This window comes from Wickerhamomyces anomalus, assembly GCF_001661255.1.
Source record: "Wickerhamomyces anomalus NRRL Y-366-8 unplaced genomic scaffold WICANscaffold_5, whole genome shotgun sequence".
Taxonomy (NCBI): domain Eukaryota; kingdom Fungi; phylum Ascomycota; class Saccharomycetes; order Phaffomycetales; family Wickerhamomycetaceae; genus Hansenula; species Hansenula anomala.
The window spans coordinates 619111-634646 of NW_017567114.1; the positions used below are offsets into that span (position 1 = coordinate 619111).

Consider the following 15536-nt stretch of genomic DNA (forward strand, 5'->3'; position numbering starts at 1 on the left):
TGTAGTTTACAGTAATTTCCTTTTATACCATTAGTCATTATACACCATCACTTCACATCAGCTATTATGTCAACAACAATGTTGATAACTGATACCAACACTTCAACACCAACCAAAATGATAACAATAAATTCCAAATATTCTTCGTTTGAATGACCCAATTGCTCTTTAAGCATTTGTAAAAGATCAGAAATGACTTCAAGTCTTTGATTCAATAATGCAACTCTTTGATTGATTTCCAAGTACCCTCTTGTAGCTTGATAAATAGGTTCGAGATGAGGCTCTGCCCACATAATCTCTGGTGAATCTAAAACTGATCCATGAAGATTGATGTTTATTCTCAAAATAAACAATTCTCCAATACTCTTCATGATTTCATCTTTATTCATTTCAACTTTACCAGCTAACGCAATTTGTTGAGGAATATCTTGTGTATCCTCAATCGTATTATCAACCAATTCTTCAAAAAGTGAAATCTTGACAGATTGTGAGATAGCATGGGAAATAGAAAGTTTAAGCATATAATTTGAACCGTCTCTTAGAGTAATGAAATCATTATAGATCCTAGGTTGGTAACTCTTGGTGATATAATAGTTGAATTCTTCAATTTGGATATCCTCTTGAGCTAATTTTTCATTCTCAAATTTCTCTAAATCATTCAAAAATGCTTGTTCTTCTCTTAATGTAAAACCCCAAAGAACAACAACACCATACTCAAATATAAACACATCTGTATGTCTATCATCGATTGTGATTTCACCACCTTCATCATCTAGTCTTATCAAATCTTTATCCATTCTTTTATCACCTCTCCAATCTTTATATACAAATGGTGTATACAGACATTCATCAAATAACTTGGGATGAGACTCAAATGTACGCTTATTATCTTTCAACCACCTTATGAGATCCTTCATCTTATAACTACTAGCTGTGCAATATGCTGTGACTCTTGGTAATAGAGACCTTTGATTCTTACCCAATCTTTCCGCATCTCTTCTAGCAGGTGTGTCCGTGATTCTATTAACCTGTGAATAAACATCTCTTGAGCCATCAACAGTATCAGTTATCGGCTCCTCAGGTAGCAACTTGAGCTTTTGAGTTGTACGTGATGATCTTTGAGGACCTAGCTTATTCTCTGGAACAGTAGATCTAGTGGAAGATTTAGGCTTTGGTGCTGATTTGCTGCTGCTGGCGTCTTCATTAGACTTCTGGGGAAGAAGACGTGCTGTCTCTGGGTTACTGGATGACATGGTTCATTCAAAGTACCATTAATTTTCGGTTCAACTTGGATACCTCCTCGCAATCCCTATGTAATTTAAAGGTAGCATTTTCGAAATTCTTTAATGGTGTCAAAATTAACGAAAAAATTCGCGGTAGAAAAAATTCGCGAAACATCTGGTTACCCTCTCAGATGAGATGGAAAAAAAAATTATTATCTTTATACGTATTATTGTTTTAAACCTGGTACAAAAAAAGATATTGAACAACAACTGATCATCAGAAGCTCATACTGGTTCAAACCTTAGAAACATGCCAAAGATCAAGACTACAAAGTCGTCTAAAAGGTATGCGTTCTCGTCCTTTCGGGAGAGAGTAGACGCCATAAAGATTGAACCTTCAAAAAAGCTCAATAGAAAAGCTTTTGATGACGCTGAAACTTCACATTTTATATCTTCTTATGAGCGTTGGAGTGAGATTAATAGATCAGCTGTATTTACAGACTTTGTTGAGAACGTCGCTCCATTTTGTCAAAGTCTTCCTCAAATCTTGCACTACAAATCAAAACTTTTTGAAGAGTTGAAAACCCACATTTCAAAACATGATCATTTGTCTTTACAACCATTATTAGAACTTTTGACCCAATTTTGTCATGATCTAGGTCCTGATTTCATGGAATTTTATGATGAATCGTTGAAATTGATCACTTCGTTGGCACTAGATCAAAATGATTCAAACACTCTAGAATGGGAATTCAATTCTCTTGCATATATTTTCAAATATTTATCAAGATACTTGTCTCAAGACCTAATACCCACTTTCCAATCATTGGATCCACTTTTGAAATCAAAAGATCACATATCAAGATTTTCAGCTGAGGCTTTAGCATTTTTGGTTAGAAAGACATCACAAGAAGAACTGGCTAAGGTTGCAACTTTTGTCTTTGAGCATATTTTTGATCTTCAATACAAAAGAGCCGCTATAATATTATTCAGTGAATCAATGAAATCTACAAAAGGTTCTATACACTCCAAGTCATCTTTGATCATTCGTACATTACTTGCAAACGTTGATTCAGATGCTTCTTCTGTTGTCGTTGGTGATGTTCTTTTGAGTGTTATTTCCTATGGTTCTCAGGAAGCTGTTGAGACTTTGTATGAGATTGTTTTAAAAGAAAGTACCAACAAACTTGATGCTGATGGCTCATATTTACAATATCATTTAAGAATTTTGACCACTTTGATCTTTGCTGATTCTGGTAAAAAAGTTCCAAATTGGGAATCCATTTCTTCTTGCATTGAATCAACATTTGAGAAATTCCCTCCAAAAGAAATGAATAACGATTCTAAATGTTTGTTAACATACCTGATTGCAATTTTTTTCCGTAATTCAGAAATCAAAGAATTAACCAAATTACACAGCTTTTTGCTTCGTTCAATGATCACTTTGGATAACTTATTTCTACCATTCATTATGCAAATATTTAATTTATCAAAACAAAGAGCAATTAAATTTTCAGTCCCTTACATTCAAGAATTCATCAATAAACACTGGAAATCAAATGTTCAACAGATTGCATATTTTTTGGAAGATCTTGAAGAGAAAGAGTTGCTAGGAGAAACCAATGACGATGAAAAAATTGCGCTTATAGTACCACTGAATGTTGCTGAAAATTTGAAAGAAGATTTATTGAATTTAAACGTTGGTGACGTCTCTTTATTTGAAATATTTTGGAGATTATCATTGATTTCACATTCTTCGTTTTACAATAAATCATTTGTATCTGAACTTTTCACCAAAATTGATCAGTCAGTTGAGCTGTCAACATTCAAGCAAACTGTTTTATCAAAATTGATTGGTTTATTTGCTTTGGAAGATGCCAATGAGGTTCATGAGTTGATACTTGATAATTTCTCAAAGTTAGTTACCAACAAAGAGTTTATCAAGAATGCTTCAAAGTTTCTTGTTTCATCAATTAAAAGTCTTGATTCAAATACAGTTTTCGAACTAATTGACCTGCTCACTCACAATCTTGCACTACCAGACCATGAGATAAGAGCCAACTCCCTGGAACTCATCAATGCTTTATCACAAACTCTTGATGAAGAATTATCAAATTTGGCAAATCAATGTTTAATTATTGAACAAATTCCACTTGTGCTTGATACTGCTCGTGATATTGCCATAAGAACTAGAAACTTGGCCGCGTATTTCAAAAATACCAAAACAAATGAATTCAAAAACAAAGTTTACTTCCGTTTCCTATTTGGTCTATTGACAGTGAAATTCGCCCCATCATGGGAGGCTGTTTTTGAAGTGTTGCCAAATACTTATCAAAAATCACCGGAGTTAGTTTGGGAGTTAGTGGTTAGATATTTGAACAGACCAAAACTTGATAAAGATTCCATTTCAAATACTTTAGATGAGGTTGAAGATCTTGATTTTGCTCAACAATGGAGCTCAATAGAGACGAGACTAGTCTCCATCATTGGCCATTTGACTACTTCCATCAATAAGTACACCAATTCGCAAACTTCTTTAATGGAGTTGGTTGAACAACAATATCCTGCTTTGAAATACCCAGAAATTGCAGCTGCCCATGCTGTTAAGGTGTTGAAGAAAATTCCTCAATTAGCTGAGAAAAACGCTGCATACTTGGCATCCATTGTTCTTAATGATCAAATTGAAGATGATCAAGATAATGAGGAAGATGAAGGAGAAGAAGATTTGGAATTTGGTAAAATGAATTTAAACAGACAAGATGGTAATGCTGTTCTTGAACTTTTCAGTTTATTCAAAAGGCTCAAAGATTCACCAAGAGCTGATGAATTGTATGAATTATTCTTGAGGTTATTGTCCAGTAAGACTCCAGCTGTCAGAAAAATTGCGTTGAGTTGTCTTTTAAATTTCAAGTTTGAACAAATTAACAAGTATAAGGACAACTTGAACAACTTACTTGATGATTCTTTGTTTAGGGATGAGGTTTCAAATATATTTTCAAGAGGTGATTCCTCAGTATTGGAAGAGAGTGATTTAGACCGTGTTTTTCCTTTGATTTTAAGAATTCTTTATGCTAGAGCACAAATTACAGTCACCAACGGAACAAAGAGAGGGTTGAAGTTTTCTGCTATCAATACACTTCCAAATATCCAACCAAAGTATGTTGATTTGTTTTTAGGTTATTTGTCAGAGAAAGTTTACGGTGGCAATGAGCTAATTGAAGTGGACGAAAAAGCATTAAGTGAAGTTACAATCTCATCTTTGAAAAGAGCACAAGGGTTCTCAAATCTGTTGTTCGATATATTGTCGTCCTTAGGAGAAAAATTCGTCGCAAATACTTCAAATGTGATTACTCCTTTAATTAACTCTCTGATGTTGGCTCAAAAGGTTATAGATGACTCGCAAGATCAACAATTGGCAGCATCAGCAAGAAACACTAGACAATCAGGAATGAAGAGTTTACTGCTTTTATTCAATTTGGCAAATGATTTTAACTGGGATGATTATATCGAATCTATTTATGAAAAAGTATTGGCTCCTCGTTTTGTTCACTTTGAAGGTGAGAATCTTCAACAACCATCATCTTTGTTGAGACTGATGATTTGCTGGTCTGAGCATCCAAATTACCATGAGTTATTGCTTATCAATCAAAATGAACCTGCAATCAAAGTTTTGTCGCTTTTAGGGAACACAAATGCTAAAGGTGAGGTTTTGGAAAAAGTTCTTGATTTTGCTGTAAATATTATAAGCTCTGTGCCACAAAAGAGAAAATTTCAAAAATTATTTTCCATCGTTTCTGAAAGTGCTTTTGAAAACATTCCATCAATTTTAAGCCGCATTTCTGATCAAAAACTGTACACAAAAGCAATTGGTTTGTTATTGGCCCTTGTGGAGAACAAGCATGTTCAAGATCAAAACAAGAGACAAGAATTGGTTGATTTTTCTACAAAATTGTTAGAGAAGCCTTCTGTCAACTTACCGAAAGACATTAGACACCAAATTTTGAGAATTTTACAAGCTTTAGTTGATGAATTTGATGGTGAATTTGAAGATATTGTGAACCTTTTCAAAGTTTGTTCCAAATTTTTAAAAATTTTCACAGAGAAAGAGCAACGTGTTCATTTAGTTGATTTGTTTGTTAAGATTGGTGAGAAGTTTGAGCAATTGCAACATGTAACTTCCTTGATTGCAGACTTGAGTTCGTATTCCAACAAAAGATTGAATGAATATGACTATGATAGAAGATTGGCTGCTTATAAAAAGATCAATGATGCTGGTTACCTCGAACTATCTTCTCTTGAGTGGACCCCTATTTTGAACTTGATGCTATATGCTGTCAAAGATGAAGATTTATCAGTGAGATCAAATTCAAGCTATTCACTAAGACGCTTCATTGATATTTTCACAGTTGAAAAAAAAGAAAGAGACGCTACATTTAATTTGTTATTGAAAGATTTGTTGTTACCAAATTTAAGAACGGGTCTTAGAGCAAAAGATGAGAATGTTCATTTTGAATTTGTTTCATTGCTATCTCACATTGTCAATAACTCTGAATATTTTGACGGCTTCAAAGATCTACAGGTTCTTTTATTTAATAATGATGAGGAAGCTAATTTTTTCATCAATGTTGGGCACATTCAACTTCATAGACGTCAAAGAGCTATTAAAAGGCTTGGTGAATTTGCAAATAAATTATCAAGCTCTAATATATCTCATTATTTGCTACCAATGATTGAACGTTATGCATTTTATGAAGATGAAAAATTAAGAAATATCTCAAATGAAACTGTTTCCACTATTGAGAGTTTGATGAAGTATGTTACTTTCAAACAGTATCAAGCAATTTTCAGAAGATATCTTAGCGGATTGAAAGATGAAAGTGATCATTTGAGAGATTCTGTTAGCTTGATTGTTACTGTCTCAAAAGCTTTGATGAATGTTATTTTAGAAAAGAGAGAAAGTGATGATGAAAGCATACTATCGGGATTACCGAAAGAAGAAGCCTCACTAGACAACCTTATTGAAACTGAACTAATAGGGCCACTATCAAAGATCTTGAATAAAAGAAATGACGAAACAATTGTTTTGAGAACTCCATTGATTGAAGCTTTATCTTGTTTGGTTTTATGTTTGTCTCATGAAAGAATTGTGGCTGTGCTACCGGGTGTTCTTACAAATGTTTGTCAAGTTATGCGTGCTAAGTCAGATGAAACTAGGGATGCAACTAGAAAACATATCGGAAAAGCTGCTTCTATATTGGGTGCTAGATATGTCAAGTTCATCATAAATGAGCTTAAGACCGCACTTTCAAGAGGTTCTCAAATCCATGTTTTAGGATTTACAGTTCACTCTATTCTAGCGTCAATGAATCTTGATCATGGCGATCTTGATGAATCATCAGAAATTTTAATGGAGATTGTGATGGAAAATATGTTTGGCTCAACTGGTCAAGAAAAGGAAGCCGACAACTATAGAACTACTATGAAAGAAATCAAGTTCAACAAAAGTTTTGACATTGCTGAAATTTTATCAAGGGTTGTTAGTTTGTCACGTTTTAATACTATAGTGAACCCAATCAAGCTTTTGCTACGTGAAAGAATAACTTTTAAAGTTCAAAATAAACTAGATGAGTTGATTAGAAGAATTTCATTGGGAACTTATAAAAACTCTGAGTTGAGCTCACATTCTATGCTGGTCCTTTGTTACGAGCTGTTTTCAGAATCCAAAAAAGTTTATGATGGATCTTATAAGGCACCAGCAAAAGCCTCGAATAAGGATGAAGGTCATTTCTTAGTGCAGTTAGAATCTAAACCTTTAAAAGTTGAAACTGAAAATTCATTGTTTATTGATACTTTCCAAAAACTTTCATTGGATTTACTCAGAACTACATTGAGTAAGAATGATACTTTTGTCAATGCTGAAAGTTTGGCTGGATTCTTACCTTTTTTTGAGGATGCACTGAAGTCAGATAATGAAGGTGTTATTGTAAGCACGCTGAGAGTTTTGGGATTGATTATGGATGTGCCATTTGAAACAGAATCTGATATTTTCAAATCATGTGCAAGAAGATGTCTATCAATAATCAAAAACTACCCTTCAACAGAATCTGAACTTTGTCAAGCTTGTTACAAATATCTCTCCAACATCATTCGTCACAGAGAGGATCTTTCTTTGAAGGAAAGTTCTTTAGGATACTTGCTGGTGAGAATTCAACCGGATCTTCAAGAGCAAAGTAGACAAGGTATGGCTTTCAACTTTTTAAAAGCTTTGGTTGCAAAGCATGTTATGATTCCAGAGGTTTATGACACTATGGACAAAATTAGAGAAGTTATGGTTACAAGTCATTCTAAGGAGAGAAGGGACATGTCTCGAAGCATCTATTTCCAATTTATCATGGAGTATGACCAAGGTAAAGGTAGACTTGAGAAACAATTCAAATTTTTGGTGAACAATTTGAGCTACCCAGCAGAGACTGGTAAACAGTCAGTCATGGAATTGATTCATTTAATTCTACAGAAATCTGGACGTGAACTTCTAGAGGCTCTCTCATCGTCATTTTTCGTTGCATTAGCAAAGGTCTTGATTTCAGAAACTTCAACCAAAACTAGGGAAATGTCAATTGCTTTGATTTCTTCAATATTTGAGAAAATGGGGACTGAACCCTATGAGAAGTACATCTTGGGTTGGTTAAATTCTCAAAACTCTTCATTACTCAGATGCTCTTTACAACTTTATAGAATCAAACTCAAGGTTAATTCACTTTTTGGTAATGAATTGGATGATGCTGTTATTGCTTCGATCAAATCAATTTTGGAGAGTTCTGAAGCTAATTCTGTTGAAACTGTGAAATGGGAACTTGTTTACAGCTCGCTTTCATGCTTGTCACTTGTGGTGGAAAAGGACATTAATGTATTTGAAAAAGATATGGTGAGTAATATCATCAATTGTTTGCTTTTCCCACACTCTTGGATTAGACTGGCATCCAGTAGGTTGGTTGGAGTTTTAATGAAAAAGTCCTCTTTATTAAGCTCCGATGATATTCAAAATGTTGCGTACAGGTTAGTCCATCAATTGCGTGCTCCGTCTGTTGATGAAGCACTTGGCTCACAAGTTGTGAAGAATTTAACTCATTGTGTTATTTATTGGGAGAAAACTGATGTTGTTTTCAACAAAGGTCTTGTCAAAAATCAACAGGATGAATCGGAAGAGGAAGAGGAAGAGGAAGAGGAAGAAGAAGCAGATGTTGTTTCCAAGGCTGATCAAAAAATGGATAGTTGGTTGATTAACAAAGTGGGTGGAATTATCAGATCAGATCGCTTGAGTTTCGTCTCTAAGAAGTCATGTGTTCAACTGCTGGCTTTAATGATTCAATTAATGAAAGCTGATAGACTAAAAGAAGTTACTGAGAATTTGATTTCTCCACTATTCAATTTGACAGAGTTTGATACTGACGATGTTCAAAAACAAGAGTTACAAACTCTGGCCTTGGAATGTTTGAAAATGATTGAAGATAAAGTTGGTGTTACTGATTATACTCAGGCATATTCAAATGTTCGCCAATCTGTTTTAGAGAGACGTCAAGAAAGAAGAACCAAAAGAGCAAGACTAGCCATCACAGCACCAGAAGCTGTTGCCAGAAGAAAGATTAAAAAACATGAAAGATCTAGAGTTAAGAGAAAGCACGAAAAGGATGAAAATGGTTATTATCACACAAAAAAGAAAACACAAAGAAGAAACTGAGAATTAGAAGAAAAGGTGAATATTTTGTAAATTAAAAATTATTGCATTACAGAAAAAAATAAACTTCGTAGCCATTTAAATCAATTGATAGTATAGATCATTGTATTTAAGGTTCCGAGTTTTCAACTTTCTCTTGTTTATCATCATTTGAAGCACCCACCTTTACTGCTTTTGCCTTTTTCGGTTTGTTTGCTTCATATATTGCCATTTCTTTTGAATATCTTTCTTTATCTTCGTTATAGATGTCATAATATGGTTTTCTATCTTCTTCACTTAGTTGTTTCCAAGCTTCACCCAAAGTTTTCGATAAATCTATTTGTTTACCTTCAGCTTCAGCTTCCTTTTTGAATTTCTCCTTCTCCAACTCACAAAAGCTAATTTGAAATTATCGTTAGTCTCCAATGTTCTTTTAAAGTTTCAAAATTCCTCAAACTTACACTAAATATGGATTCAAAGGTCTCTTTGGCATATCTGGATCTCTTACAGCACCACCTCCCAAAACACCCTTCTTTCTCTTACCATTACTTTTCTTTTCACTTATTTCAATTTCCTATTCAAAGTCAGTAAAAAGTTGGAAGATATATCTTTTTGTGAAACTCACGCTTGATGAATCTGACAAATTGTCACCATCAGGTATAACAGCTTTCTTTTCTAATCTTTCCAATAGAACTGCATATTCTAGCCTCAATCTGTTGACTGCTATTTTAGTTCTTTCAATTGCCAATGTAGCCACTTTGTTATTATCTTCTACTTCTAGTATTCTTTTCTTTAAATCTTTACATTTTTGTTTATATCTTTGTTCTTTTACAAACATGGTTAATACAATGTTTCAATGCATAGTTTTCTTTCCTGTATGTACATACCTTCAGTCTGTAGGGGTTGAGATGATGGCTTGGATGTCATTTTGACTAGGTTGATGATGTTCTTTCACTGATGTTTTGGGAGATGTCGTCTATGTGTTTTTTTCCCTTTCAAATTTGGCAAAGCGATGAAATTTCCTGTGTCTACCAAAACCTCCACAATCATCATCAACATCAGCTACAACAAACAAATTAAACTATTCAATATCATTCCAAAATACCTTATAGACATAATCACTAGTTATAAAAGAGAAAAAAATAAACAAATAAGACAAACCAAAAATAAAATCGCCATATCCACAAACCATTAAAAGCCCATGTAGTTCCAACCACAAAAATAACCAAAGAAAAAATAATCATTAAAACATAAAAAAATACCTGAGAATTGAAAATTCAAGGACACAAAAAGAACTCATAACGTTCAATGCTCATTATTCAGTATAGTCATCGGTAGACAAAACTTCATATTCATCACTAAAGCTTCCTTCATCATCATCATCTTCTTCAACTTCGTCATCAGTGAAATCTGAACTGATACCAGCAGTTTCATCCATTTCAAGATCTTGATCAACTTCAACAAATTCTGGTGTTAAAGTCATGGTGGAAGAACGAATAGTCTCGTTAGTGGTTGATTCTTGATCATTTTCACTCTCTGGAGAGATTAAAATTTCTCCAGTTTCAAGAACGACATCATCAGGGACGGAGTTTTCACTTGACTCAACATCTTGAACAACAGTATCATCATCAACTTTATCACTAGAATCCTTTGTGGTATCTTCTTCTTCTTTATTCTCCATTATTTCTGAAGCAACTTGTTGCTCAATGAGTGTTGAACTTGAAGGAGTCATGAAAGCTTCATTTGAAGATGTGCTACTAGAGGATGAACCAAAAGATTCACCTTTTTCAACACTTGATGAGTTTTTCAACTTTGGGTCCTCCAATTTAATCAATCCTGAACCATCTGTACAAACACCAGATGCATAAACTTGGTTATCATCACCAATTAATTCAATTGTGAACTTATCACTCAAGTTGAAACCAATCCCATTAGTGTTATAGTAGAGACGTTTATGGCCATTTGAATGGATTGAGTGTGGACCCATTGAAAGACTGAATTTGGTTAACGCATTTTCATTACCTTGACAAGTGAACAATAAATTCAAATTTTTTGGAGTTGAAACAGCTCCTTTATTTTGCAAATGGAAAACAATAGTTCTAGCAACTTGTGAAACTTGAACAGTTAAGCCCTCAGTATTTTTGGATTCTTCTTTACCGAATTTTTGTGAATCAACATATGACTGGACAATTGTTGTTAATAATTGTCCATTATTGTCTGTCAGTTCAAGTAAATTGTTAAAAGTTGCTAATTTTTCTTTCAACTGTTTCAATTTATCAACAGTATCATAATTTTTCACAAAATCAACAATTGCAGTTTCATATTCTTTTGCACCCAAAGTATCAACAGGAATATCAACAAAAATACAATTTTGACCAATGTTACTAGTTGCTTCTTTCAAAGTACAAGGGTATGATGGTGGTTGAGATGGTAGTTCCATTTCAGGGAATGATGGTGGTTCTTGAGGAGCAGGAGCAGCTGTTGTTGTTGCACTTGGGAAAATTCCTCTTCTCTTTGGAACAGAGATTTTATCCATTAAATGTTTTGAAGAATGAGAGTTTGTTGCTTTACCGCTTTTGTAACACTTTGAGCATAAATCATAATCAAAACATTCCTTACATTTAAAACGATCACCAATGATTGGAGAAATGTTTGAGAATGGGTTACAAGCATCACAATAAACGCCATGATGAACAGCAGTATTAACATCTTCTTCATCATCTTTCCCCTTGATGATTGACTTGTGGATATCTTCAATTTGGCTCATCAATTTCTTGTAATCGTTATTTGGGATTGAAACCAAATCATCTTTTGTGGCATGAGTATTAATTGCTTTATCAACAGCACCTGTAGCCTTATCTTCAGCAACATCTTCAACTTTCAACTTCAAATGGTTTTTAACTTCAAGAGATCTAGCCAGAGCTCTGAAGTCAGCATTCTCTTTTAATGGGACATAGTCTTTAGATCTTTTAGACTTTCTAGTTAATGAAAACTTTTTATCTTTTGGAAAGTTCAATTCTTTTCTAACAATTCTGTTCAATCTCTCCTTGTTAATTTTGGAAGCTTCGGCCTCTGTGCGCTTTGTCACTGAGCCGTAATGGATTGTAATGTTAATGATTTTCTCCATCTTTTCACTCATTGAATTGAATATTTGAAATGGATTGTGAAGAAAAGAGGAATTGGAAAGGATTTCGTTTGTTTGTTGGTGGCAATTTCAGTTGTTATCAAGTTTCTGGGGATTTTGTGATTTTGATCTAGGCCTTATTCGCGATAAAGCAAGCAGTACCCGGACATGACGACATATAAACATGATAATGATTATATTGCTAAAGGTAGAACTACTTTTTGAATTAACAAATAGTGTAAAATATATTAAAACTAATTAAGCAGCTCAAAAATATAAAGAAAAAAAAATTAATATTGTCCAACAAGTTATTAATGTAAAGAAAATTAAAAGTAAAATAAAGGAAAGTAACAAACTCAACAGATGATGATAATCATAATAAAAAAAAGATGGAACAAATTAATAAATGATGATATTATCAAACACTAAAAATACATAAAGTTGTAGCAATTTCAAATGAATTTATGAACAAAAAACAAAAGCTCTAATATTAATGACTCAAAATTTCTAAACTTTAACACTCTCTTCATAAGATGGTGGAGGACCTGTAACTTCATAAGAACCTTTTTCATTATATTCAGTATGTTCATCAGAAACATCAACTTTACCACCAGTTTTAGCAATTTGATATTGAGAAATACCAGCTGGATCTTTTGGAATCCAAATATGAGGTTCTTGATCAGTAACTGCAGGATCAACATAAGAATTATCCAAATATTCAGTTGAATAATTTGGACTTAGGTTGAAAATATTTGGTAATTGTGAACGTAATAAAGAGAATGAATAACCAGATCTTGGATCGAAAAATCTCTTCAAGACAACCAATGGTTTTTGTTTAGCTTGTTGTTCAACTCTATTGATATCATCTTCATTATTAATCTTTCTCTTTTCTTGTTCAGCTTCAGTTAAACCATTTTCTTTAGTTGTATCAGTTCTAGTGTTATCATTAGCAACAGTTTCATTTCTTGAAGAATTTGAATCATTTGTAATGTTTTTATTATTATAAATGTTTTTATTTTCAGATGAAGATTCATAAGTTTGATTATCACCAGCTAAATCATTATTGAAATTTCCAACTTTACCACTTGAATCACCTGCAACATTTGGAATATTTGAAACACCACTAGCTTCATTATCAGAGATATAATTTTGACCAACTTGTTTAATTTCTTTTGAACCTTGATCTTTTGGATATAACGCACCAGAATCACCTCTAGCTTCATAAATACCAGAAACTGGAACAATATCAAACAAAGGTTGGAATTTACGTTTCAACAAGACATGACAAGCAACAGTAACGAAAATCATAATACCTTCTAAAGCAACAGGACCCCAAGATTTAGACATAATGAATAAACCCAATAAACAAATTTCACTTAAATAAAGACCAACAAAAGTTTGTAATAAAGCCTTTGGATAATTTCTACCTCTCATATCACTCTCTTGTCCTTTAACATAAACCAAATTGTAAATATAGGCAATGTACATCAATGATAAAGTAAAAGTTGCAAACAACAATAGGATTGGAGCAATAATTGAATAACAAAGCATAATAACAACCAATAATTGATAAGCAGGGTATAAAACACCATAACTTAAACCTGGAACAACATTGTATTTTTCCCACTTCTTTCTTGGAGTATTTTGTAAAAATTTCAAAACTTTAGAAACAATTAAAGGACCAATTTGTAACAAGGCTAAAGCTGGAGCAGTTAAACCTTGTAATAAATAGAATGAAAGATAAAAATTTGAAGCTTTTGGTAAATTATTAGCCAATAGTGTCATTGCAGAACCTGGATCATCAATGATTGCAGTAACAGTTGAAGAAGCTGAAGAGGCTAAAGTAACAACTAAAAACACTTGAACAACCTCAAATCCGAAAAACCAAGCTTGACAATACAATTCAACCTGTTGTTTTGTAACAAAACCAGATTTTTTACCAACAGCTTTGATAATAACAGGAACCAAAGACATCAAGATGGCAAGAGCAACAGTTGGCAAGATACCAGTAATTAAACCTAATAAAACTTTTGGACAATTGTTGATAAAGCTCAAGAAATGAACTTTTTCAATTAAAAAGTTAATATTTGAAATACAACCAACAACAGCAACAGGAATAGCCCAGAAAATGATCAATAAAGTTAAAAATGTATTTGCTAAAATTCTTTTAATTAATTTTGAAGTTTTAGACATTTTCAAATTTTCCCAAATGATATCATCAGGAGGGACACCAATAATACGAGAACCTTTTGTTAAATCAGTATAAGGAACAGCTTGGAAGGCTCTTTGAGCCTCCAATTGATTTGGGAATTCAATGAAAACAGAATGTAATTGAGTAGCAACATTAGCATTTTTTTGAACATCACCAATTTCAGTATTTAATTCACCAATACGATCAATTGAATAATCAATGGTGTTAACTTTTTCACCAACAAATGGGATTTTACCCAATTTATGAGTTGGTTCTTTTTTAATAAAACCTTGAGGTTCTTCAGGTAATGGTTCACCCTTTTTAATCAATTTTTGACGAGTTTTAACACCTTTAGAAATGACACTGTTTAAAGTACCTTCATACTTGTTACTCAATTTAGTACGTTCTTGAACCAATTTAGACAATTCAGTGTAATCTCTTGCAAACCATAAACGAGAATAAATTGGGAAAACTCTTCTAATTTCATTTTCACTTAGGTAATCTTCAGGGATATCAGTCAAGATCAAAGTTCTTGAAGATAATAACCCATCATATAATGGAGTAGTTTGGATTGAATGTCTTAATGAGACATAATAAACCAATTCTTTGTAAATGACAAAAATGATTAAACCAAAGTATATCCATGATAAAAACACATGAGCAAAGAAACGGTTTTCATTTTTAACATTTGAGAAAGCCAACAATTCAAAACCTGATAACCCATTACCATTAGTAGCATTAACAGGCAACAAGATTGGGAAAAGGATAATACACCCAATGAATGCTAACCCAGCAAAGATTGATAAATAACGTAAAAACAAATACCCATCTAACCCAGCATAGTGTAACAAGTAAGCTTGAGGTCTTGATAACAAGAAGGAGACCCAAGCAAAAGGACCACTTGGGACTTCAGGAGGTCTTTCTTCAGGCTTGACATTTTCTAGATTCAAAGTTTTTGGTTGATAAACACGCTTGTTTTTAGGTCTTAGGAAGACGAAGAGCAAGATCAATATGAGGAAGATGACCCCATTAAAGATCAAAGCTGAGACGAAGGCTGAAGTTGAAGAACTAGCATCAGAACCACCCGCCATGATTGTATGTGTGTTTTGTTATGGATTGTGTAGATGGTAAAGAGCAAAGTTTTCAGCAAAGGGAATGTTATTGTTTATATAATTGAGAAAGTACCTGAAATTTGTTTACTTGCTACTCGATGCACGACGAAGAAATTGGTGCAAAGTGACTGGAATTTCAGAGAGAGGGATTACGTTATGGGGATGGTTTTGG

At 33.3% G+C, this 15536-nt stretch overlaps 4 protein-coding genes across 4 annotated transcripts; 1 reads left to right on the plus strand and 3 right to left on the minus strand.

Moving 5' to 3' along the window:
- Positions 1-59: 59 nt before the first annotated feature.
- On the minus strand, positions 60-1130 carry RMD1 (Rmd1p; the record flags this gene model as incomplete). Its single annotated transcript, XM_019180967.1, has 1 exon — positions 60-1130. A coding segment is annotated over one exon (1071 nt), but the record flags the coding sequence as incomplete, so codon positions are not given.
- Positions 1131-1435: 305 nt separating this feature from the next.
- UTP20 (Utp20p) lies at positions 1436-9335 on the plus strand. Its single transcript, XM_019182788.1, has 2 exons — positions 1436-8379; positions 8443-9335. The coding sequence occupies exons 1-2, from the start codon at positions 1534-1536 to the stop codon at positions 8959-8961; spliced, it is 7365 nt and encodes a 2454-aa protein (XP_019037328.1). The 5' UTR covers positions 1436-1533; the 3' UTR covers positions 8962-9335.
- Positions 9336-10252: 917 nt separating this feature from the next.
- Positions 10253-12076, minus strand: ATG34 (Atg34p; the record flags this gene model as incomplete). Its single annotated transcript, XM_019185029.1, has 1 exon — positions 10253-12076. The coding sequence occupies one exon, from the start codon at positions 12074-12076 to the stop codon at positions 10253-10255; it is 1824 nt and encodes a 607-aa protein (XP_019037329.1).
- A 492-nt stretch (positions 12077-12568) lies between these two features.
- Positions 12569-15343, minus strand: PHM7 (Phm7p; the record flags this gene model as incomplete). Its single annotated transcript, XM_019182203.1, has 2 exons — positions 12569-12912; positions 12973-15343. The coding sequence occupies 2 exons, from the start codon at positions 15341-15343 to the stop codon at positions 12569-12571; spliced, it is 2715 nt and encodes a 904-aa protein (XP_019037330.1).
- Between the last annotated feature and the right edge of the window lie 193 nt (positions 15344-15536).

Excerpts from the sequence above, each read along its gene's own strand:
- UTP20 (XM_019182788.1), top strand. The coding sequence starts at position 1,534 with ATGCCAAAGATCAAGACTACAAAGTCGTCTAAAAGGTATGCGTTCTCG. Across the intron at positions 8,380-8,442 it reads TTTATTGGGAGAAAACTGAT|GAAGAGGAAGAAGAAGCAGA; the intron begins GTTGTTTTCAAC and ends GAAGAGGAAGAG.